Source organism: Diabrotica virgifera, chromosome 7 (assembly GCF_917563875.1).
Source record: "Diabrotica virgifera virgifera chromosome 7, PGI_DIABVI_V3a".
In the NCBI taxonomy this organism is placed as follows: domain Eukaryota; kingdom Metazoa; phylum Arthropoda; class Insecta; order Coleoptera; family Chrysomelidae; genus Diabrotica; species Diabrotica virgifera.
The window spans coordinates 228,294,722-228,322,316 of record NC_065449.1 but is presented as its reverse complement, the minus strand read 5'-3'; the positions used below and the strand labels follow the sequence as shown (position 1 = coordinate 228,322,316).

Below are 27,595 nucleotides of genomic sequence, written 5' to 3'. Positions count from 1 at the left end.
TTTATTAGAGCATATAGTTTAAATGGTAAATTTAAAATAGTGAGGGGTAAATGTGGTAATTATAAATTAAAAAATTACATGCCATGTAGGGTTACTTTTGTAGTAAAAGGCCAGTCGCTTCTTATCAGCTGTCAAAAATGGTTAACTATTTGACACATTTATTGACGAATTTAATGTTAATAGTTACAAACATAAAAATATCGAAAGTTTAAAGTAACAACATGTAAAAAAATCCAACGATATGGCAAATAATTCAGAATTGTTCATTTGCCTGATAGTTATTAGTTCAATAGTGTTCCTTTATATTGTAAATAGAAGTGTTCTTAATACAGAACTAGTCCAGAACCCCCCAGAAGACTTTAGTTGGATAATACATGGTGTCCGTAACATACTAGGATATGCCACACTATTTCTGCCAGGATACTTAGTTCTTAGGTATGTACAAAAGACTAATTATATAAACAAAAGTGGCAGAGGGGTTATGGGAGCTCTCATTCGAACCTGCTTCGGAGAAGAGGACACCCTACCAGTAGCCACAAATTCCAGAACACCGCTTCAAGAAAGAACTCTTTTACAAGACGGAGTGCTTCTGTTATTTTATTTCTTTGGCTTGCAACTATCCTATCTTTTATGGGGCGTTCTTCAGGAAAAAATCATGACCCAGGCATACGAAAGCTCCAATAAAGATATAGGTTATTTTAAAGATTCACAGTTTTTAGTTTTTGTTAACAGAATTTTAGCGTTTCTTGTATCAGCTAGCATATTGCTTTGTAAACGCCAACCTAGACATAAGTGTCCATTATATAAATATGTATTCTGTTCGTTTTCTAATATTATGAGCTCATGGTGTCAGTACGAGGCATTGAAATATGTATCGTTTCCACACCAAGTTCTTGCTAAAGCAAGTAAAACAATCCCTGTAATGATAATGGGGAGATTCATGTCAAAAACAAAATATGAATACTATGAGTATGTTACAGCTGTCATTCTTTCTGTAGGTATGTTAATATTTATGATCGATACTGGTAATGATAGATCAAATTCAACAGTAACTACATTTGCTGGTGTTATATTGCTTGTTTCGTATATAGTTTTTGACAGTTTCACTTCAAATTGGCAAGGGAGTTTATTTAAAAAATATGAAATGAAGCCTATACAGATGATGTGTTTCGTCAACTTTTTTTCTAGCATATTTACAGCAGTTTCGTTATTGCAGCAGGGTGGTTTTTTGAACAGTCTTACGTTCATGTTAAAGTTTCCCACATTTAGTATAGACATAATTATTTTATCTCTATGTGGCACTTGTGGCCAATTATTTATTTATAATACAGTGTCTACATTTGGGCCATTAATGTTTGTGATAATAAGTACCATAAGGCAAGGTTTCTCGGTTTTACTGAGCTGTATCATTTACCACCATAACGTTTCTTTGTTTGGTGCAATTGGACTAATACTAGTCTTTCTAAGTATTTTTCTTAGAATATATTGCAGCTATAGAATCAAATCTCAAAAACAATTACACCAAAGTACTAGTACCTTAAAAAATCAAATGAAATAGTGCACAAACCAACTTATGCTTTACCAACTTAGTCCTCGTAATATCATTTTTGTTGTATGTAATATCTACACAGTTTCTGGAATACTTAACAAATGATGAAAGCAGAAAAGCTTGAGTGTCTATCTGTAAATTATTATTTTTCCCGTTTTATTGCCTAATATGAAAAAATGGTTTCTATATATCGCACATCTGCTGAAAGAGTGTCATAAGTCAAAAAAGCAAAGTTTCGAGAAAACAACGTTTAAAGTTTGTCCTACAACATTTTCGGGTTTAATTCAAAAACTATTAAAATTAGAATAATAACTATTTTAGTCAGTTACAAAATGGTTTTTGAAGCTCTATAAAATAGCATGTTAAGTACAGTACAACCTGCCATATCCAGACCTGTCATATCCGGACCTTCCTATATCCAGACGGTTCTGCACCATCCGAATCTACCGAAATCTACCAAGACAGGCAGTCCTGCTGTTGGACAACGCACTAAGAGAAGAACTAAAAAATGGTGAAATAATGTATTATAGAATCTATAAAACGTGTCTGTCGACGAAAGTTATTGACGGCGTTGATTACTGGAATGTATGAAGGAGAAAACATTTCAGAGACTGTAAAAGAAGTAGTGGTCTTGATATCCGGATTTTTTCATATCCGGATCGGTCTTTCGCCACATTGATCCGGATATGGCAGGTTTGACTGTATATTAAAAATATTAAAAAGAATAATTTTTTTGAGTTGTGACACTGTACAGATAATATAACGAGAAATTTATGACATATTATTTATCAAAAGTGACACTTGCAGTAAGAATATAATATCATCATGTATTATTATCTGGTTAACAGACTTACTCATACTTTTTAATGATGTAACTTTAAATATAAGTAACAACATTAAACACAAAATACTGCAAAAAGAAAGATAAATAAGTGATAAATGTGTCACTTTTCTTGAGCACAAACACAGATTGTTTTGAATAAAGTAATCACTTATACTGTCTTAACTCGACAAACTACGCTTTATACACATCTTAGATGGACAAATGCTTTGCACAAGTCGATAGGTGACTAGTCGCCTGTGAATGTGGCCTGTTCGTAGCCATCTTTTTTAGTATAGGAAATGTTTGTGCAACAATGATCTTATAAGCAGTATTGTCGTGATAAAGAGATTTTTTTGCTAGACAAACCAGGAACCTTTTTTCTTCATATCAACATTGAAAAGGTCCAGACCAGCTTCATTCAGTACATACCAGTTATTGCTGTAATGTGAATGATAGATTTTCCAATACAAAAAGAGTCACCACTACATTTGTCATCTGTTCCTACTTCTCGGGACATAAATAGATCCATGTTACATCCATTATAAATATTGATGGGGAAGCACCCATTATTAGTAGCATTCAACATAATATGTTGAATGCTACTGATTATATTATAATCTTAGTCTCGAAGTTTTTCTCGTAATATCTTTGTTTTAAATTTTGAACCTTATGTAAATCTTTGCATTCTCACTTTATATTTATGTATAATTACAACTGTTTCATTTCATCGTAAAATTTCATTAATAAATAAACATCCAGTGTCCAGAAATTGTGAAAATATTACGAGCATCAAAAATGTCTTTTTTTGAGTGATGCTTAAAAATATTCATTACGGATACCGTATTATATAACATTGAAATAATTTTGAAAATTTGGTGTAATAACAGGGTTTAATGATTAACTTCCATTTATGTGTGATGTTTACCAAATAGAAGTTCCTGTCAAAAACCATATCTACAGGAGATATAATCGTGCAATCTTTGTAACTTAGTTGTTCTGACAGTACAGAAATACATTTTTATAAGCGAATACAGTATAGCTAGGTTTACATGTCATGGAAATACATTCTATCTACATTTTTTGCAGCATTTCAGTTTTTATAACGGAATTTCGCATTAGAAAAGTTGTAAAAGCAGTTAACACATTTTCGGACACACTTCACATGTAGACACATCTGCTTATAGAGTAAGTGTGTGCAGGTGCAGTCTTGTCCGTGAATGTGTCAACAAGTTTTTGATTTCAGAACTTAGTAAAACTTTGGGTCATGTGAAGTTTGGCAAAAAAGTAATATTACAACAAATAGTTTATAGAATAAAAAAAACATTTCATAACATCGGACGAGTAATGATAGTGTGTGTGTCAGTGGCGTGCGGTGACTTTTTCTAAAGGGGAAGCGATTCAATAAGGATATAAAAATATTTTCTTAAGGGTCGAGGGTCGAGCCACTTCCCACCTGATAACACTCTGATGCGCTATATAGGGGCTCTCTATCAGCAAATTGCTTATGTGAGACGTCCTGGGTACAAGGAGTCACACACTAAATCCTATTCCGATCAATGCGTGAGGCACTCTATTGCCGCTATTTCTAGTGACTATAGTGACCTACCATTGATCTGTATTGCTTGCTCGGGCCTTAAGTCCTCGCTCCGGGCTTCGTTTCCTAAAGAAGAGATCTATTTAAATGTTTTTTTTTTTAATTCCGAGGCATTTTCCACAACACACAACTTTCAACAATATGACATTTATACTTGAGCTCTATTCTCCTATCAACTTCTGATAATTGTTGAATTCAGTCTTTTTCAATAGACTTGTAAAGTCTGTCTTCGCTTGTTGAATTTCTTGTAAAACTTTTGATGCATTTTAATACTGAAAAACTTCGTTCAACTGATGCACTTGTGACTGGGATAGTTTGTAGTAATTCACACAACTTGGACACTTCACACAGGGACTTTTTTAAACCAGTAGTTATAAGAAATACCCAGATTTCTGAGTATATCTTTATCAATAATGTGAGTTGTTTCATAAACAACACTTAACTTATAATGCAAAGCTGGCATATCAAAATATTTTCATTATTTAATCGTAGTGAAATAAATTCCTCTGTGGGAAATTTTGATGAATTATAATTAGAAATATTAAATAAGAATATATTATATAATTCTACAAATTTTAATTCGTTAAAACTTTGAAAGCGAAAATTCATTTTTTGTAGAATGTTATCAAAAGGTCTCTCTGTTGTCGACATTATCAATCTTCATTCTTTTTCTTTCATGTTAAAACCCCATATTTTCAGTTTTATCCCAAATATTTTTAAACTGCTCTCGTTTTTTAATTATCCTATTAATAAAGTCATCAATTTGTCTTATACAAAATGTAATGTCAATTGACTTCATCTGTAAAATGTCAAATAAAAGATCAGTAAAAGGAAAAATCTCTGCAAAAAATTTAAATCGAAATATTCTAAGCGAATGTATGTACCTAAGCTCCCCTAGAAGCAGTAACAGTCAGAGCATCCCACTCTTGGAAGGCGATCGAACGATCGCTTCTGCAGGGTACCAAAATTCGCGCGACTAGTGGGTGCCGTCATTGAACCCTGACCAATGAACCCTGCCGGGACAACTGCATGGCAAGCGGCGATTTTGAGATGCGCTTCTGTCAGGGGTAGACCGAGTAGTTGAATTGTGTGCATAGTGCATATTGAGTTCCTTCCTATGCGATTAATTTTTAATATTTTTCAATGCCTATTGCCTAGGTAATAATATGTAGATAACTGGGATTGGGGAAAATTTTTGATAATTAAATATTAGTTAATAATGTATTTTGTTATATCGAAGTATATAATAGGGAAGCGGTGCTTCCCCTGCTTCCATGGACCGCACGCCTCTGGTGTGTGTGCAACATATATAGGTACATGTAGAAGGACAGTGAAGCAAGAACACATAAATAAGCCACAGTCATTTGAAATGTGGTGTTACAGAAGGATACTTAGAATAGCATGGACACAGCAGAAAACGAACACAGAAATCAAGAAATGAGCAAAGAATACGAAATAATAAACACAATAAAAATAAGAAAGCTACAATATCTGGGACACGTAATGAGGGGAGAGGGATATGAAATGCTAAGTCTAATAATACAGGGAAATATTAAGAAGGAAGGAGTATAGGAAGAAGGAGAGTCTCATGGTTGAAAATTTTAAGGGACTGGTTTAAATCCAGTTCCATAGAACTATTCAGAGCAGTGGTAGATAGAGTAAAGATAGTGCACATTTTAAACGGGAGGTTTATGTTCAAATGTTCGCCATTTATCTATTTATTCGGTAAGATTAATGCTGCAAAAAATGTGCCCTGGAATTGCCATGCCAATGCATTCTTTAGTTAAATTAACAAGATCCGAATAGGCTTTCAATCAATAAAATTGATTTGGTATAAATGTGTTACCAAAAATCTAAGTGAAATATAAGAGTTTTGTTAATGTGTGCAATAAAATGATGTATTCTCATTAATTTTCAGAATGTTGCTAAACAACTGAGGGTCAGGAATTTATCAGAACTATCAACTTTTTAAGCACTTTTAGTCTAGTGTAAGTGTTAAAGTTTTGACACTTATTTGAGTGTTACACTATACCAATTTTTTATGTTCCCTGTGATTCATATTTTCTGTAGGTACTTTTCATTTTTAATGTATCATAATTACAATTCATCTTTAATCTGTCGAGTTTTGTTTTGCTCTTTAACTTTTAGCTTTTACAATTGTTCTACTACAGCTTCATACAGTCCATAAAGGCTTTTAATACGACCAACCTACTGTGCAAACTACTCATATATCTAACTTTTCTATGGGATGATTGGTGATGACTTTTTCTTGACCAATTTTTACAATTCACATCTTACATGTGTTGAAGATAGTTGAGTGCAGAAAATAGTTGAGTGTTTGATTTATCAAATACCTATTGACAAATATATGATTTTAAAAAGGATTGTATAAATGTATGTCGCCGGTCCGGAAGAAGAATGACGTAGCTGCAAAAAGCCAAATTTCTCACGAGAGCAAAAAACGATTTTTAAATATTTAAAATGGGGATTAAATGAGGAACAATCGTCCAGGATGCGATGAAATACCAGTCGGATTTTTAAAAGTTTTTAACGAGAACAACATGAATGTAGTATTGGAACTGTTTAATAAGATATACGATACTGGTCAAATTCCATCGGACTGGTTGAAATCTACATTTGTGCCCTTTCCCAAGAAATCCAATTCTAAGACGTGTAGCGAATATCGCCTTATAAGTTTAATGAGTCACACCCTTAAAGTATTCTTGCGTATTATCCATTCCAGAATACTAGCAAAATTAGAACACAGCATAAGTAAAACACAGTTCGGTTTTAGATGCGGTTTTGGAACTCGAGAGCCCCTATTTGCAATACAAGTCTTGATTCAAAAATGCCTGGATCAACAGAAAGATGTTTACGCCTGTTTTATTGACTATGAGAAAGCATTCGATACTATCAAACATGACAAACTCATAGAACTATTACATCTTTCAGGACTTGACACTAAGGACATCCAGATTATAAAAAATCTATATTGGAATCAAACAGCCCACATAAAGAATGGACATATGGTGAGTGAAAACATAACCATTTCTAGAGGGGTTAGACAGGGCTGTATTCTTTCGCCACTGCTTTTCAACCTGTACACGGAACAAATATTTCTAGAGGCACTGGAAGAGTACAATGAGGGCATCAAGATTAATGGCGTACCAATAAGTAATTTTCGATATGCAGATGATACTGTTATACTGGCCGATAACATCGAAGATTTACAGATGATGCTAAATAGAGTAAATACAACTGGCAACCGATTTGGACTGAAGATCAATAGAAAGAAAACTAAATTTATGGTGATCAGTAAAAAGAACATTCAACATATCGACCTGAATATTGAAGCCGAATGTATTGAAAGAGTACACCGATTTAAATATCTGGGATATACAGTAAATGATAAGTGGGGCCCAGACGTAGAGATTAAGATCCGAATTGAAATAGCAAGATCCAAATTCATAAAAATGAGAAAGCTCTTAACCCGGCACCTGCCACGTGGCTTTGCAAGGCGCCAACTGCCACGTGGGGTGCTCACAGCACCCCTTAAAAATTTTCTGTGATCTACTTGTTTAAAAAACAAAATAATGCGTTGAGTAACACAAGAATATAAAAAAACATGTTTCATTAACTTATTAGCCACTAATATGTTATAAAAATTAAAAAATAAAATTAAAAAGATGTTATAAGCAAATTAGCAAGTACCAAGCCATAATAAATGAAGTCAAGTAAAATATCTAAAAAAAAATTAAGATTTAGTGAGTATAGAGTCTATATTAATATTTTAAATCAGTTATTTCAATAAAAAATGTGAATTTGACCTGTTTATCAAAAATACAAAAAATATTTAAAACTTAAAGTGCCAGATGATGACACCCCAATTAGACTTTAGAGCTATCAGTTCAGAATGACACTAAATACCCACTTCAAACACTAACACATCTATGCTATATAATATTATAGAAAGCTACGATGACGCACAGCTCGGTTACCAAACTTGAAATACCAAATATTTGATAAAAATGTGTTATGGAGTGCTGGTAGCACCCCACGTGGCAGGTGCCGGGTTAAGCAACCGCAACCTAAGCGTTAACCTCCGATGGCGCGCCACGAAATGCTACGTACTCTCTACGCTACTTTACGGAGTAGAAGGGTGGACGTTAACAGCAGCAACTATAAAGAAGTTAGCGGCTCTAGAAATGTGGCTGTATCGACGCATACTGAGAATACCTTGGACAGACAGAGTGACCAACACAGAGGTATTGAGACGAATGGGTAAAGAGGTGGAATTGTTAACATCTGTTAATCCTGGCTGAGAAACTTGAGAGAATGGTTTCAAATACCAGAAGCTGCGATGCTGCGAACATAATAGAGAAACCTATCGTTTGATGGTCGCCAACCTTCGGTAGAAGACGGCACATAAAGAAGAAGAAGAAGAATCGTCCAGGAGCATCGGTATGGCGTTTATTCTTACAATGACGGCTTATCCCTATTGGTTCGAATTTCATTATCTTAATTTAATCCCACCATTTTCAACCCTATCTACAGTTGCGTCATTATTCATCTAAAATTTTTTAAATATTTAATATAGTGATTAAATAAATAGTAACCGTCCAGGAGCATTATCATCATCATCAGTGACATTACAGCTCTTTATGAGCCAAATCCTTCTTCAGAACAATCCTCCATTCGTCCCTGTCTCTGGCAACTCTTCTCCATGCTCTAATTCCAATAGATTTTAAATCATTTTCTAAGTTGTCTTGGTACCTAAGTCTCGGTCTTCCTCTTGCTCGTTGTCCTATCGACCCTCTTCGGTCAAAAACTTTTCTGACTATGGCATCTTCCTCTCGTCTGATTACATGACCTATCCATCTAAAATCTAAGGGGATCTTAATGAATTGTACAACGTCAGGTTCTCCAAAACTTCTATACAACTCAAAGTTGTAACACCTGCGCCACAAACCTTGTTCTTTTATGCCTCCATATATTTGTCAAGGAGCATCAGTATGGCGTTTATTCTTACAATGATGGTTTTTAGTTCCATCCGCTATTGGTTCGAATTTCATTATCTTAATTTAATTCACCCATTTTCAACCCTATTTACAGTTCCGTCATTCTTCATCTAAAAATTATTCTGTACAAAAAAACGCTTTTTAAATATTCAGTATGCCGTTTATTCTTACAGCGATGTCATCTTAATTTAATCCCCCCCCCATTTTCAACCCTACTTACAGTTGCGTCATTATTCATCTGAAACAAGGTCTAAAATGGCGCGTATTTCAATATCGACGCAACTACCCTGTAGTGGCTCAGCACATAGCTACAATTCTGTCGCTTTTGTACCATCTGTACACAGTATTTTAAGTTATTTACTCAATAAACAGGAATTAACAAAATTTGCAGTTACGTCATTATTTTTCCGGGCCGGCGATGTAACAAATATATTTATAAAATCTCAATGGAGTCGATCAAACTATTCGTAACTTATTAAAATCAAATTTATACCGCCATAAGGTTGAACTTTTTTATGTTTTCTGTAAATTGTTTATTTTATAACATATATTTAACTTTCAAGGGTACTTTTATCGACCTGTTTATTATAGAGCCCACATCTGATAACATTGAAATCATAAAACCATGTTAACTAACTGTTTAATGTGTATCATGCAGTTACAATTATATCGGATAAAAAAATGAGAACTTCCATGAGTGTGTTAGTGCACAATATTTATAAGAATAATTTATTTATTTATATTTTGACCAAATGTATGTATCAATATAATTATTATTGTTAAGTATCTTTTGTATTTTGTATGTTTGTTACAATTTTTTAAATGAATATTGAAAGGATCCAAAATTAAAAATTTATGCAGCTACATTTGCCTTATTTTTATCCCCGTTTTTTTCAAATACACTCACCGGCACAAAATTCCGACACCCAAAATTTATGATTAAGTTTGACAATCTATAACTTTATTATTTGTACTCCGATTTTCAAGATTCTTGCATCAGTTTGGAGGTACAGCTGGTTCCAAAAAAACTGATACGACTCTTCAAGCGTATTTTGTAGAAAATTGAGCAGTGTATTTTGAAAGATAAATACTTTTTATTTACATGCCGTCATTGTCACTGCCAAATCTTAAAATTTGTCAGATAACTTATTCTGTTCAACCTCAAAAAATGGCTGTTTGTTAGTTTATTTTATTATTTGTCTGTCATAATAAATATAATATAATGTCAGACCAATCATACACTGCTCAAAATGATCAAATCTTACTAAGAGTCGTATCAGTTTTTTTAGGAACCAGCTGTACATGTATTGATGTCGTTTGTTATTATTCCGGTAACAAAAATTTTTTGTTGAGCTGGCATTATACGGGGGTGAGCGGAAGCATTGTTTTTTCTCCTAACTTTAAAAAATTCTGTGGAAAAATTGGTGTGCTGATTTTGTTTCATATTTCTTTTGTATTATCCTGGAGGTACTACTTAGGTTTGGTTTTTTGAATTATCCGAATATCCCTTTTCTTGTAACAGCTGTAAATAAACCACTGCTTTAAAGGTTTATTTAATTAAAAATATCAAACGCACTACAATTAAAAAAACAAAACAAAATTAACAGCAAAACAAAATAATTCAATAGCGGGTATGTCCACCTCTTGCAGCAACGACTGCTCGCAATCTGTTTACCATCGAATAAAGATGTGCTATCCTTGCCTAGGGAATAGCCTGATATTTCTCTACCAGGGCCATAACTGTACCAAATTTTCTGGAGGCCTAAGATGACGGAGAATAGCTTTTTTTAATTCATCCCATAAATCTGGGCTGCATTAGGGCATCTTCTCAATCCAACCTCTATTTTATGAGTCAATCAGTGTTTTTATTTACAAAAAATGGTACAGCTCTTACAAGAAAAGAGATATTCGGATAATTAAAAAAAAAACAATTTTAGTGATGCCTCCGGGACCGAGGATAATATGACAAGACTATGAAACAAAATCAGCTATTCCATTTCTCCACAATTTTTTTTTTAATTAGAAGAAAATACAACGCTTCCATTCACCCCTGTATAATGCCATGCAAGCAAATTTTTATTGTTGCCGGAATAATACCAAACGATATCAATACATGTCATGTACCTACAAACTGGCGCAAGAATCTTGAAAATCAATTGGCTGACGGAATTTTGTGTCGGTGAGTGTATTACGTTTTCAAACCAGTGCCGGCCGGTGAGGTAGTGCCATGGAGCCATGGCACTACCTTATTTTTATGCAGAAACATATTTTTTTTATGTTTAAAACGTGTTAATGCCCGTTCATTTTTTTGTGCGTATTTCTTTCCTCTATAAATTATATAAAATCTGGCAACTGTGCAGTGTAATACAACCCTCGATACTCACAGCAGACGGGATGATCGTGCCAAAATCTTAGATGGCTCGCCTGAAAAGAGAAAGATTTTACGGGCATTCTATGTAAGTGACAGAGATAGAGCTATATTGCACTTTTAATACACGTTTAAATGAGACTATTCGTGCCTGGCTCGACAAGGAATATCTAATATTTTTTACTATGATCATAGTGAACAGTGGATCGTAGATCCAAAAAGATTCTCGTACAGGGTAGTACATTATATTTTTGAATTTCTTTACGCGCTCGCTCGCTCGTCTTTGTATTTATAATTATTACATTTTTAATTATTAAACTTTTTATTATAAATTAATATATTTTTAAATAATTTAAAAAAAATTTAATTTTTAATAAAACCCCAGTTAAATTTAGCTTATCGTGATAGTCTAATTAAACACAATGAACAAGAAGGTGATAAGAATCGATATGTTTTGAATCGAATTAAAAATTATATCTATATGGTTTTGTGGAGCTTTCGAGCTAGTTTTGAGAAATCACGACGAAAAGGAAAATTTAGAAAATAGAGGCATTTTTATGGAACTGTTCAATGTTAGTCGAATTAGACAACGACTTACATTCATATTCAAAGTTCCAAATCTTTTAAAAGTATGTACCTCAAAACAACACAAAATGAACTCCTTCAGTGCATGTTAGATGTTTATCACGAGGAAATAAATTGAAAATTATCTTTGTGTTGCAGTGATTGCCGATGAAACGAGAGACCTCGCGTCCCTGGTGAATTTCAGTTAGTTATAGTTTTCCGATATTTGTGTAAAGGGCGACAAGTTGAGAGATTTTGGAGATTTTATTTGCTGGACGGACATGATGTCAAATCAATCACTGAATGCATTTTAAATGTTTAAATTTCTTGACACCCCAGAAATGGTATATACCTACATAATGTAAAAGTATCCGTACCTATTATATTTTAATTTCTATTTTATACCTCTCTTGACAATATCGTGAACCCGTCACTAAAAATTTAGGCATCTGCCCGAATTCTGGCACTACCTACTTGAAAGTGATACGAGCCGCCACTGTTTCAAACCACGTCAGTGGTTTGAAGTTTTTAGATTTCTTTATTTTCAATGAAAGAACAAAGCTTAAAGAATACTTTCTGAAAATTTTAGATTGATCGGAGCATAATTACCGGAAATACAGCATATTAAATATTCCTACCTTCGACTCACTTTGCAGCAGCTTCGCTCCAGCGCGCTTAAGCGTAGTGAGAAACGTTCAACAGTTGTTCCCCTCCTCTTTTGTAAATTACTCCCCGATTCAAAAACATATTCGGGTGTGCATCAATTTACGATTTGACAGACAAAAAAGAAATTGAAAATACAGTTTTCAAAACATTAAATGCGTTTTTCTCAAAACTGGTTTTTCAAAGGCGATGGGCATTGTAACTCAAAAACTACTTGACCGATCCTCCTAAAATTTTGCGTAGATTCTCTTTACATTTCGTAAGATAACGCTGTCGAGATATTCTGTATTTTATGCTTATTTTTTGTTCAATAGTAATAAATACGTTGATTTTCAACCTTTTTTTTTTGCAAAAAATTGTGTTATTTTTACTTCTGAGTGATACCTAAAACTCAAAAATCGTTAAAACTAAAAGAAATCGACAACGTTACCTCAAGAAACTCGTAAGATAATAAAATCTTTTTGAATTATTTGTTTCATATCGTCCCTGCCAGTTCCAACTGTCGAATGTGAAAGGTGGTACTTTTCAGGAAAGCAAAATAACTCTTTTTTTAGAGACTCCTAAATCAGCGCATTGACAAATGGGAAAATTTTTATATTTTTTATATGTAATGTTTAATCCTTGTTAGATTGATAACAAATTTGAACTGCTTATCATTTTTTTCTTTCCAAAAAATCACATTCGTTACTTTGCTTTTTGTATTAATCAAAGATTTGTTTCGGTCTGATGATTCAAAGTAGCGAATGTGTAATAGCGAATAACTGTATAATCAAATAATGAAAATCCGTTATAATAAAATCATAAACTGCCTCACAAGAATTTCTTGGAAGCGATACTGAAACAAAATTCGCACAAATTGTAAACACGTGCATTTTATTCTTCTCAGCAGTTTAGCATTTTCGACAGTTTACGAATGTGATACGACGTTCGACATTTAGCGTTGTACAAATATACCTTTAGTTATATTTATACAAAACAAAAGTATCGAATATAACCATTTTCGTCAGTTTGCAGTCAATCAAATGAAAAATATTCATATTCGATGGTTTAAACAGCATATTTCCCGCGCTCCTAATCAAGCTACAATAACGAGAATTTGCCATTAGTCCATTCTTTCACGGTTTTTGCTCTAAATTTTAAAGAACCGCTTGGATTGACATGAAATTTGGCATACGTATAGCTTACATGTCAAAGAAAAAAAGTGATATTGTGCCGATGTGTGCTTTTGCCCTGGGGGTGACTTTTACCCTCTCTTGGGGGTGAAAAAATATATGTCCAAAGTAAGTCCGGAAATGGGTAAACTGACTAATTTTAAGTAACTTTTGTTCTATAGAGCTTTTTTGCCAAGTCAACACTTTTCGAGTTATTTGCGAGTGAATATGGTCATTTTTCAACAAAATAACCACATTTTTAGACGGTTTTTCGCAAATAACTCAAAAAGTAAGTATTTTTTTGAAAAAACGTTCTTAGCAAAAATATAGCTTATAAAAAAGTAAAAAAAATGGTGTACGCGTTAGGTCTCTATATGTCTCTATAGGTCTCTAATGAAAAATAGATTCATATTCACCAAATTTTAAGTAGAATATTTCGACGTGAAATATCCAAAAAATTAAGCACTTTTTGGGGAAAACTCATTATAACTTTTTTTAAAGTGTTTAAAAAAGCTTTATTTCTGTTTTTACAAAAAGTTTCTAGCATTAAATTTAAGCAAGTTACGCTCAAAATAAAGTTGGTCCCTTTTGTTTTTGCAAAAAAAATCAGGAAGACCACCCCCTAATTAGCAACTTAAATGAAATTAATCGTTACCGCTCCACAAATTATTTTACTTATGTTGTGTTTATATGATCTGTAAGTTTCATCGATTCAAACTGCTTATTTTTGAAAAAATTTGGTTTCAAAATAAAATTTTTAAAAATTTAAATTTTGAAAAATATGCTTTTTTTCAAAATAACTTAAAAATTGTTAGAGATACCAAAAATCTCGAAAAACAAAAAAAAAGTCAGATTTGCTTTTCTGAATATCATGTATTTTTTTGTTTTTCTGTTAGACAAAAATTGATTAAGATTTGGTGTTTCTAAATTTGCATACATTCGTGATCAGTGACTCGTTCAACCCGTTTTAACTACAGCCCTTTCAATAATAAGGACTTTGAACCGATGAAACTTACAGATCATATAAACAATATATACACGAGTCAAGAAACTTGTGAAGTCGTAACGATTAAGTTCATTTAAGATACTATTTAGGGGGTGATTTTCTCGATTTTTTTACCAAAACCAAAAGGGACTAATTTTATTTTGAGCGTAACTTGTTTAATTTTGATGCTAGACATTTTTTTTATAAAACAAAAATGAAGCTTTTTTTAAACACTTTAAATAAGTTGTAATGAGTTTTCCCCGAAATGTGCTTCATTTTTGGTTATTTCACGTCAAAGTATTCCATTTGGAATTTGACGAATATGAACCTATTTTTCATTAGCTATAACTCTGCTTCTACTAGGTACAGAGACGTGACATATACACCATTTTTTAAAAATTTTTACAGGCTATATTTTTGCTATACTTACTATTTGAGTTATTTGCGAAAAACGGTCTAAAAGCGTGGTTATTTTGTTGAAAAAATGAACATATTCACTGCCAAATAACTCGAAAAGTATTGACTTAGTGAAAAAACTCTATAGAACAAAAGTTACTTAAAATTAGCCAGTTTATCCATTTCATGACTTTCTTTGGACGAATATTTTTTCACCCCCAAGAGGGGGTGAAAACCACCCCCAGGGCAAAAGCACATATCGGCACAATATCACTTTTTTTCTTTGACTTGTTAGCTATGTGTATGCCAAATTTCATGTCAATCCAAGCGGTTCTTTAAAATTTAGAGATTTTGCAATATTTTACCGTTAAAGAACGGACTACATAAGATGTATCACGTATAATGCGAGGGCAAAGTATCGAATCTGAAAAACCCGATTTTTCACATTCGATAGTTGGAAATGGTAAGGACGATATGACGAGTTCTGATGTCCACCGCAAAATCCGTTTTTTAGATGTCTGTAAAAATTTGCCACCGTTGGCTTATTTTTCAATATTTTGAGTTGAAATTTTTTTTGAATATTCTTTGAATTGTACTGTTGTTTTTATTAAACTTAAAAATAAAATAATTCTACCATAGTTTCAAAAAAATTTCACACACCAGGAGGTAAACAAGTAAATCATTAGAGGAAAGTAACCAACTATGAAATAGTGCCCTAATATGGAATTCCTTGATTTCTCCGAAAATATTAGTTAGAAGCGCACTACAAGACCATCCCCTATTTCAGTCGCCCTCTTTATTATCGTATTCACACCTCTGTGTCAGATGCGCGAACGATACGTGTCTGACAGGCGCGTTTTGTTTTATCGTCTCGCAGAAAATTTCAAAGGTAAATATATTCAACGAGTATTATTGGTTATTATGCATGAATACAGACTTGTTATGCTATTGCGTATATCAATAGTACCTTTATTTTGATATTTTATGACCTTCTGTAATTAAAACATTACGAATTGAAAAAATGTTGAAACTAATTTGAACTAATGTACAAATCCAAATATGGACAGTCGTTGGTGCCTGCCTAATTATGGAATAGTGGATTAAGAAGTGTAAGTGGGCTCATTATTATTGTGCTGGTCGAGAGTTTCATACATGGATCTGTGATGTCTGCAAGTGAATTAAGCTACTTCTTTCATTTTTCCCAATTTATGCGATGCCTATATTCCATATATTGGTACCTATTCCCAGTGGCGGCCCGTGAGGTAGTGCCATAGAGCCATGGCACTACCTTGCAACTATGCAGAAACATATTTTTTATCTTAAAAACATCTTAATGCCTGTTAATTCTTTTTGTGATTATTTCTCTTTATTTTCATAAATTATATCAAATCTGGCAACTGTAGCGCAATGCAAATCTACCGACTCTGGCCACCCACAGCTGATCGGATAAGGGATGAAGATCACAAAAATCCCAGTGCCGAACGGCATAGTGGCTCGGTAGAAAAGAGAAAGATTGTATGAGCATCCTGTGTAAGTGACAGAGATAGAGCGGTATTGCACTTTTAATATACGTTTAAATTGGACTCTCCGTGCCTGGCTCGAAATCTCGAAAAGAAAGTTAGTGGATCTTAAGATACAATGTTTTAGATCTATTTCTAGTCTCTTTACGCGTTCGCTTGACGCTATTGTGTTTATTATCTACTACTGTATTGTATATTTGTGTTTATACTCTACTATATTTTTTAATTTGTAATTATTAGTGCGTTGTGGTCGTGGGTGTCGTAGGTATAAAAATAATATTTTGATTATTTTCTACGTTTAATTTATTTTTTGACAATGAATCAAATTAGTATATTAAAAAACTCTTTTGGCGGTTTTTCGTTAGAAAAAAAACTACAAATTAAAGAGCTCGGTCGGCCTTTACCCGATTTAAAAATTGAAAAACAAAATGGAAATGGACAAAAACTTCGCTGTCGTAAGTTTAATAAAACTATTTATGATAAAAATAGCTGGTTGTGTGGTTGCGAACAAACTAATAAACTGTTCTGTTTTGTATGCGTTTTGTTTGGAGGTGACGAGGCTTGGTCAAACAAAGGCACCGATGATCTTGTACATATATGGGAGAAATTGAAATCTCATGAAAAATCTAAAGTGCACACGTTTTTAGCTTTTCAATGCTTGGTAAGTTAAATATAAAAACCCAATTAAATTCAGCTTATCGTCATACTCTAATTAAACATAATGAACAGGTAGATAAGAATCGATATTTTTTGAATCAAATCATAAATTGTATAAGGTTTTGTGGAGCTTTTGAGTTAGCTCTAAGAGGTCACGACGAAATGAAAAATTCAGACAACAGAGGCATATTTAAGGAGCTGGTCAATTTTAGCGCTGAATTAGACAACGACTTAAAGGTTCACATTTAAAGTTCCAAATCTTTTAAAGGTACCTCAAAAACAACACAAAATGAACTACTGGAGTGCATGTTAGATGTTTACCACGAGGAAATTAAGAAAGAAATTGAAAATTCTCCTTATGTTGCAGTGATTGCCGATGAAACCACAGACGTTGCTGGTGAATTTCAATTAGTTATAGTCTTCCGATATTTGTGTAAAGGACGACCAGTTGAGAGATTTTGGAGATTTTACGTGCCGGGCGGACATGATGCTAAGTCAATCGCTGAATGTATTTTAAATGTTTTAAATCCCTGTACAAAATATTAAAGTAATGTATGAAAAGTTAATTGATCTAAATTGTCCTTTACCTGTCAATTTAAACGAAATTCTTTTTCCAAAAAATAAGCAGACGTTACAATGTCTTTACGAATATGTAACGTCCTGTAAATTTAAATTTTAAATAGGCTTAGATAATAAAATTATAAAATTGTAAAAATATCACACAAAATTGAAAAATGTATCCATTAATATAGTATAACACTCTGTAAATTTAGATAATAAGTAGGCTTAGATATTAACTTAAAATTGTTATTGTAATACCATACAAAAAAACACAAATAGTCTGGCTAATTGGCTCCGTCAAAGCCATTAATAATAAAAATAAAAAAAATCCCTTGTTAAAACATACTCCAAACAAATTAATTGCTCAAAGTTATGATGGCGCATCTGTTATGAGTGGTGGCTTAAATGGTGTGCAAAAAATTATTAAGGCGACATATCCTCTTGCAAATTACGTTCATTGCTATGCACACCAAATGAATTTAATTATGACAAGTGCATGTTCCATCAATAAGCAGGCTAGGATATTTTTTTCTAATTTATCTGGTTTGTGCTCATTCTTTTCAACGTCTCCTCAAAGAACAAAAATTTTGGACGAGTTGGTTAATCGCAGGTTGCCAAAATCTTCCCAAACACGTTGGAATTTTCAATCACGAAGTGTTCATACTGTTCATGAAAATAGAAAAGACTTCATTGCAGTTATGGACATTATACAAAGTACTTCACGTGATTTGTCTTCCATTAATCAAGCAAATGGTTACAAATTAAAGCTCCAGGATAAAGATTTTGTATTTTGGTTATTTATTTTTAATAAAATTATGCCTCACGTAGAAATTATTTTTCATCAATTGCAAAAAGTATGCACTGATTCTGTCAAAGTGAAAAAAGATTTGGAGAATTTTGAAGCAGCAATTCAAGGTATAAGGGAGCAAATGGACGTCATTATTGATAATATTCAAGAAGAAATAAACACGTCACAGAGACAAACCGATAATGATGAACCAATAAAAAAAGGCGCGAATTGAAGAGGACAGGCCCAGCAGAAAACGGGAAGCCTTAGAGATATGCGATGCAGTTTTGTTGCAAATAAAAACAAGGTTTATCTTCTCCGGACATTTAGTTGCTTCTCATTTATTTATGTCAGAGAAGTTTTATGCTTATAAGGATAAGTTCCCCGAATCATTTCTTAATGAAACATGCACACAATTTTTATTTTTAAACAAAACTCGGCTTAAAACTGAATTACAAGTATTGTATCAGCGAGACGAATTAAGTACTACCTCTGGGGCTGTTCCGTTATCTGTTTTATTAAATGATGAAGGTTTAAAATGTACATTTGAAGAAACTGTTAAAACTTTTAAGTATATTAATAACCATTCCCATGTCAACATCTGAAGCAGAACGTTGTTTTTCAATGCTAAAACGAATTAAGACATTCCTCAGAAATACCATGAAGGAAGAACGACTAAGTGCTTTAGGTATGCTGTCTACAGAAAGACATTTTGTAAATGGCATTGACAATTTTAATAATAAAGTCATTGAAAACTTTGCCTCCAAAAAAGAAAGAAGGATGGACTTCACATATCGTAAACTTTAAAAGTGATATTAAATAACTTTGTGCGTGTGTGTAAATAATAGAATAGTGTTATTTTTATAATTTTCTAAATAGGCTCTAGAGACCATATCGCAACAACAAACTTCAAGTACATCAGCAGTGGTAGGAAGAATGAAAGATTGACAGCATAGGATTAAAGGACGTGGTGGTCGGATGAGTGCGAGAGACGGAAGCTGATGCGTGATGACGAGCGACTGAGAGTCGGGCAAAAGAAGGACATCGGGGAGAAGTCATGCCCTAACGGGCAATTCCACCCTGATGCCCTAGTATGAGAGGGGTGGGGTTTAGCTGGTCCCGGCCACATCGGAGTTACGGAGGGCAGGGAGGTCCGATTTAGGGCCAAACTGGTCGACGTGACACTGATGAGGTTTCAGCTCAGGAACCCAGCACTGTTGGAAATGTTTACCTCCGACGTCTGTTTGCAGATTCCCCACCTAGTGATGAAAAAAAAGTACATCAGCAGTAAATACTGGTGGTAAGTTGAATTTTTTTTATTGTTAATTACTTAATTTACGGAACTGTTTTGATAAATTTTGGTCAATTTTTTGGCATTCCAAAAATAGTAAATACATAGATAAATATATAAGATAAAAATATCTGCGCCTATTTTTTTTTAATTTCTATTTTATATCCTTTTTGACAATATCGTAAAACCGTCACTAAAAATTTAGGCAGCTGCCCGGATTCTGGCACTACCTTCCTAAAGTTATACGAGCCGCCACTGCCTATTCCATATTTGGTTACTCACTTGTGATTTTGTTTTTTTGTTCGATTTTTTTTTGTTAATTAAGATATTAAATATTAAATTATTAAATTTTAATAGAAGGCTTTTAATTACTACATAAAAATGTATGACTGATGTGTCATAACATTAAATTGTTTTCATTTCTATAAAGGTATTATTTTATATCCCCAAAGCAAAATGGTATTCCATAATTGGCGACTTTGCTCTACTTTTAAACGAAATACAGGAACTTTTGCGTATTGAAACAAATAATAATATATAATCAGTTTTTATCAATAATAATTACTTAGTCTGACGTTATATGTATGTTTTAGTCAATTTAAGTATAAACTGTTGGAATCACCAATGCTAATTGCAAAATTAGTTTACTTTTACTGTCTATGAATGATAATATCAACTAAATAGCTTAGAAATACTGCGAAAAAAGCTTTTTACTTTTACTTTGAAAGTGTTTTATTGTTCTATTGAAAACTTCTATCTAAAAAGCACTTTCCGATGTTTGTTTTAAATAAACAACATTACAAAATATTGTGGGTCATCGTCATCTCACTAATGAAAGTTACTAGGTTTAGATAAAATCTGTTAAAACTAATACCTATTGAGGTAAAAGTTTTCACTCACGATGTTTTGGAAGACAAATAGTGGACTGGTAGGTGAAAGTTCACGGAACCAGAGTATTGATAGCTAAAGAGTAGTATTGGTTCTATTCAATTTCTTTCTGATATCGTAAATTGAGCATGTCGTAAATTTGGTCACAATTATATGGATGATTATTAGAATACACTTCTGCAGAAATCAATATGTAAACACACATTTGTTGTAACAAGAGGACAAAGTCTGTAGTCACGCTCAAACAATCGTTAATAACAGCGTTATACAACTTGAAATAAGGCAGAATATCTTGGAATCATAAAACCTGTTAAATTTCTCATTATGGCAGTCAATGAGGGTATTTGGCTCCGAATTCCATCCTACTACATCGATTTACTTGATATTTTCACAGTAAGTAGGGAATAGCTCAAGAAACAAAGTCTATCCTATGCAGATGTGCGCTTTTATCTTGGGGGGTGGTTCCCACCCCTTCTCGCGGGTGAAAATTTTTTTGGTTAAAGTAGCCACGGAAGAGGCTAGAGAACCTAATTCTAAGCAAAATTTGTTCTATAATTATTTTTTGAAAATTCAATGCTTTTTGAGTTATTCGTGGTTGAAAATTGGCCATTTTCATTGAAAAATGACACCTTTTCGGATGGATTTTTGCGAATACCTTAAAAACTATGCATCTAACAAAAAAACTATATAAAATATTTTTGTAGCTTATAAAAAAACAAACAGATTCGTTCCTTCATAAATCTTCTAGTTATAACACTAAAAGGGATATGGTAGGTGAGAAGAGTTTGTTTTTTTGGTGCATGCTCAAATCGGTGTATTGAACTTGAAATAACAGAGAAACGATCGATTTTAGGTGTATAATGATACTAATAACTTTTGTAGTGCTTGAAAAGACCTTTAAAATGAGCAATATTAAATGTCGATTACATTCAAACTAAGCGAGATATGCTGCAAAAAAATTGATGACTAATGTATTTTAAGAAGAAACGAGAAGTATACTTAATCCCTTATCCGGATTAAATATACTTCTCGTTTCTTCTTAAAATACATTAGTCATCAATTTTTTTGCAGCATATCTCGCTTAGTTTGAATGTAATCGACATTTAATATTGCCCTCTACAATACTTTTTATTATAGTGTTATTTCTGTACAATAAATATATTATACACGGCTCACTAAAATAATTAGTTACGCCCCTGTACTACTGATTACTTAAAATTCAAGTAGTATTTATGTAACCTTTCTGGAAACTCCAGGTTATTGTTGAGACTCGCATTTGAACCCCTCGCCGGGGCAGATCGTCAAAAGCTTCCTAACGAGAATCATCTCTAATCTATCGACGCTCCCGCTATTCGTAAAAAGGCCGCATTTTACCGGCTTTTTTTGCTATCGTTTTATACCGCTCAGATAATTCAATCTGCTCAGTATTATCGACGATGATTTATTTAGCGTATTAGTGAGTGCCTTACAAATGAACCAAATGGATTATGGAATTCAATCAGAGCTCTGATGTGACACGTCATCAAGGAATAAAACTGTAAGTACTCTACATGTATGTGAACATAACTTATTAGTCGTGATACTGTATGCATTTTGAACCATATACCTCTCGTAGCAAATATTCTTTGTGCCATTTATGCAGATAATACTTTAAATTACATATGAAAAATCGTTATCTACTCTTAACCAGCTTACCTATGGGAATATACTCTATAACCGTACAATAAGTATAGGTTACTATTGTTAAGGATACTTTACGTATTGCCTAAACATTTCTGTTCCATCGAGCCGTATCATATTAATTATTTATTAATTAAATCCTCAAGGTCCTTCGTATTTGCATATTTTGATAATCTCTATTCTGAGAATAACGGTTTTTCATTTATAGTGTCTTTCTGTTGCATTTGGAAATTTCCAAGCCACGCCGCCCCGGCACAAAAATAAAATATTCCTCTCTTTCTGCACTCAAATTCTCAGTATTTAACCCAGCACGTCTCTACAATAGCTGGTAGGTTGTTAAGCCCGGTCTACACGTGCAATTTCAGAAACTACTTGCTTTGTTCAAATAAAGGAGTCGTTTTGTTTGTATGAAAAAATATTTGCATATATTACATTATTTTATTTTCGTAAATATATTTTTCTGTTTATAGTATACAAAAAGTGTACTCATTTCTTGGCTGATAGTACGGGTGTTATAATTTTAACATTGTTTGTTCAACCTTTTGATTTAAATTAAATTTATAATTTTGAATCCGATTAAGCCTGGTTCACAGGTTACAAAAATTATTAAAAATAATTTTGTTTTCTTGCATAAATTGTAAGTTTTTGCTACATTTAGCTTCGCTTAAGCTCATTTTACACTTCTAGAAAACTATAGAAAATAAATAATTGTTTTTTCCTTCAATTTAATTAATTTAAATACTTGTTAAGGGTGTCTCACACTTGCTGAAAAATACCCATTTTGGAAAATTGCATATATTTTGAAATTTTATAGTTTTGCATTTCATATACTAATCTGCGCTCATACAGGGTGATACTATTAAGCCAATCTCACACTATTAAACGTGTAATATATAATATATTGTACATATTCTCTCATTTTCGCATCGATTTATAGGTTTAGACATTTGCAAATAATCTATCTAATCTCACATTCTCGCAACATGGCTGACCGATCAAAATATAACCGACAGAGGCTCACCGCAAAACTTGATATAACCAAGTTGGCTGATTCGGTTCCCACAACTCTTAATTCTCTAAACAAATATAAAATTCGTGAAATAATTTCACAACTCAAACATTCTTACGGACTTTTCCGCGATGCTCAAAATGTGCTGGAGACGATCCCCGAGGAACCTACCCCCTCTACTGATTCCTCTGTGGTTTTTGATAAATATTTGGATACAATTTCTCTATTGGAAGAAAGGTTAGAGGTCATTGAAAGTTCTAATGTGACTGCTACCCCCTCCCTCCAATTTGACCCTAATTCTTCTCTAACCTCACAGTCTATGGCTAGGCAACGAACAGTAAACCTCCCTCGTATTCAGTTAAAACCATTTAGTGGCTTAGTTACTGAATACAATTCATTCATTGAGACCTTTGATACAATAATAGGATCTGATACTACATTAAGTGATCTGGAAAAACTCATTTACCTCAAAAGTTTTCTAACTTCCGAGCCTTTGACGCTTCTCGAGCATATCCCACTCACAGGTGACAATTACAAAATAGCCCGGGATAACCTGACACAAAGGTACGCCAACTCTAAATCGCTTATCAAAACTCTCATCTCTCAAATTCTTGATGCGCCTCCTATTTCTGGAAACGCAAATCACTCACAATTAAGAAATTTTCATACGGTCATGTCAAATAATTTCAAGGCCCTATTGAACTTGAATAGGCCCCCTTCAGATCTCTTGCATTTACTTCTCATACATATCGCTACTCAGAAACTCGACGCACCTACCATTAGGGCTCTTGAGTTCCAATCCGGTGGTAGCCAAGCTACCCCTGATTTTGTCCATTTTCTAGGGGAAATCGAGACACGCGTTGTTCATCTTGAGAATATTCAATCTCAATCAAAACCAAAATCGACTACTACTTCCAGACACTCTTTACACCTAGCCTCAGACACTTCTACCAGTAACCTTTCGCCTCGCTTAGGTCCTAAGAAATGTTCCTATTGCAACGACTCTCACTCGATCTACTCTTGTCCTCAGTTCAAGCAGTTGAATTCTAAAGAACGTTTTAGTTTTGTCAAACAAAATAAATTTTGTATTAATTGTCTTGGGTCTCACATGCTCGATCAGTGTAAATCCAAATTCTCTTGCATAGTTTGTAAATCTCGTCATCACACGTTGCTCCATTTCGACAAAACGGGTCATAGTAACCCTTCCGCGGCTGTTGGCCAACACAACTCAAATAATCATAATAAAACCGCTATCTCAAATAACTCCCATACACAGGGTAATTCACAACAGGGGCCCTCACATGTTAGAGCTCCTGAAACGGAAGTTAATCTTCAAAATTCGACTCCACATTCAATGGCTCTATCTGCAGCCTCGCTTGATAATCATTTGGTGTTATTAAGCACACTCCAGGTCTATCTTGTCGCTCCTAGCGGCAAGAGGGTCTTCGCAAAGGCACTCTTAGACTCGGCCTCACAGGTTTCATTTATTAGTGCTGACCTCGTAAAGGAACTGTCACTCACCACTAGAGATGGAAAATTACGGATCAATGGAATTAACTCCACCTCATCCTCGTCTCAATCTATTGTAGATACAACAATTTTCGCTGTCGCTAACGACGTTCCTTTTGACATCTCGTGCTCTGTACTCCCAAAGATAACAAATCCGCTTCCTCAAATTTCTATTTCGGCGAGCAAACTAAACATACCCTCAGAGATACCATTAGGTGATCCGATGTTCCATGTAACATCCCCAATTGGTATCCTGCTCGGTGCAGACCTGTATAACGATATCATTCAACCTGAAATAATTCGTTTGGGAAAAGGTCTTCCCGTTCTTCAACGCACTCTACTCGGGTACACGATATCAGGGTCAGTTCCAGACTTTGCTCTTAAGTCGAAAAATACTAAAAAGGCTTTGGAATTTTATTCAAACTCTCTCGTTACTTGTTGTTCTCATAACACTCCTTCCGCCGTAAATGAGCCGGTAGTGTCCAACGAGGAACTATCCGATCATTTACAAAAATTCTGGGAGCTGGAAGAAGCCGCTCCTCAGAACACCGATCTCATTAATGATCACCCCGCTGAAATTAATTTTGTAAAACATGTTAATGTTCTCCCCAATGGACGATATGAGTCCACACTCAATCTCAAACTCCCTATCGAAGATATAGACATGGGAAATTCGTTTCTCTCGGCAAAAAGACGTTTTCTCAGTCTCGAGAAACGTTTTCAACTCAACCCTGATTTATTGGAAAAATATCAGGACATTATATCGGAATATCTCAATAACGGACAAATAATTCAAGTGCCGTTAAAAATGCTAAATGACTCAGGTAAACCTAATTACTTTCTCCCTCACTTTCCCGTTTTCAAATCCAACTCTACTACTTCCACTCGTATAGTTTTCGATCCAAACAATAAATCGTCTACGGGAATCTCCCTCAGTGACGTCATAGACAAAGGTTATGTCGTCCAACATGAACTTTTTGACATTCTCGCTAAGTTTCGTCAGTTTAAATTCGCACTAGTAGGCGACATCAAGGCTATGTTCCTACAAATCGCCATTTGTCCCACTGAAACATTTCTGTTAAATTTTCTCTTTAGGGACAATATTCAGCAGCCTTTACGGTGCTATCAATTTCAAAGATTACCCTTCGGGCTCCCAAGTAGCCCATTTATCGCTCAAAGAGTTATCAAGCACATCGCTGACAACAACAAACATACCCACGAACTTGCTACTAGTGTTCTGCAAGAATCTATCTATATGGATGACCTGATCAGCGGTGCTGACAGTCTTCATGAATTAAGTTGTCTTTTCGAACAATTAACTTCTTTGCTAGAAACCCATGGTTTCCTCCTCCACAAGTGGAACTGCAGTTCTTCAGAATTTCTGTCTCAACACAATTTAAATCCCGTCTCTGAAGTCAGTCTTAACTTCACGGGATCTGATAAAGTCTTAGGCATATTCTGGGATTCAGAACGCGACCACTTTTCGTTTAAAACTCCTATCTTCAAATTGGCTAATGTTGTTACTAAACGTACTATTCTCTCCTACATTGCTACTTTGTATGACCCGCTAGGATGGTTATCCCCTGTCCTTGTGAACGCTAAGCTCTTGATACAGGAAATATGGTCCCAGAAATTGGACTGGGATCAACCCATTGACTCACCCATCATTATGAAAAATTGGCAAAACCTCTTATCGACATTCAAAACTATAGAAGAGGTCAAGGTACCTCGATGCTTACTTTTACAAAAGAAAGTTGTTGATGTTCAATTAATTATTTTCACCGACGCATCGGAAAAAATATACAGCACTTGTGTGTATCTCAAAGCGACATACTCAGACTTTTCTGTATCGTCGCGGCTTATCGCTTCTAAAAACAAAATTTCTCCGCTAAAAAATAAACTCACCATCCCCAAATTGGAACTTTGTGGAATAGTGTTGGGAGTCACTCTGGCTCATAGACTTTTTCACATCTTCAAGAAAAATTTGAGTATATCTTCATCTCATCTCTTTGCTGACTCTACAATTGCCTTGTCTTGGATACTTTCTAAAAAACACATTTGGAACATTTTTGTACAAAACAGAATTCAAAAGGTCAATTCCTTGTTGGAAACTTTTCCTTGTGATTTCCATTTCGTCAGAAGTCACGAAAACATCGCTGACCCCGCTTCCAGAGGGATAAATGTCTTTGATAATCCCCAGACCACCGAAGACTGGTTATGCGGACCTAGCTTTATTAGAGACAATCCCATCGATTTTTCTCTTCATCAAATTCCTCATTTTCAGGATGATCTTCCTGAATTAAGGAAGTTAGTTGTCTCAAACATAGCAACAAATCACGAACTCAACGACACCTTTGAAAATCTATTCGCTAAATCTTCTTCTTTTCGTAAAATTCAAAGAATTGTCGCTTATCTTTTTAGATTCATCAGTAATATTAAAAAGAAAATAAATAACTCTCCACGAGATACGGATATATTGACGCCACCCGAAATGGAGATCGCTGATCACGCGATCATCAGGTATATCCAAAGTATCTACTTTAAAAAAGAGATTCTTGAATTGAAAAATGCTAAACTCGTGA

General features: G+C 34.0%; 2 protein-coding genes across 4 annotated transcripts in view; one reads left to right on the top strand and one right to left on the bottom strand.

Moving 5' to 3' along the window:
- LOC114344460 (DNA polymerase eta) overlaps positions 1-27,595 on the bottom strand; it is a 380,902-nt gene that overhangs the window by 21,026 nt on the left and 332,281 nt on the right. The gene's annotated exons all lie outside the window — the stretch shown is intronic.
- On the top strand, positions 121-19,155 carry LOC114344468 (uncharacterized). 2 transcript variants are annotated; one of them, XM_050655274.1, is made up of 2 exons: positions 121-435; positions 17,656-18,190. In XM_050655274.1, the coding sequence occupies exons 1-2, from the start codon at positions 242-244 to the stop codon at positions 17,666-17,668; spliced, it is 207 nt and encodes a 68-aa protein (XP_050511231.1). In that variant the 5' UTR covers positions 121-241; the 3' UTR covers positions 17,669-18,190. The 2 variants fall into 2 exon arrangements, with proteins under 2 accessions (XP_050511231.1, XP_050511230.1); XM_050655273.1 differs by having other exon boundaries at positions 295-435; positions 17,656-19,155.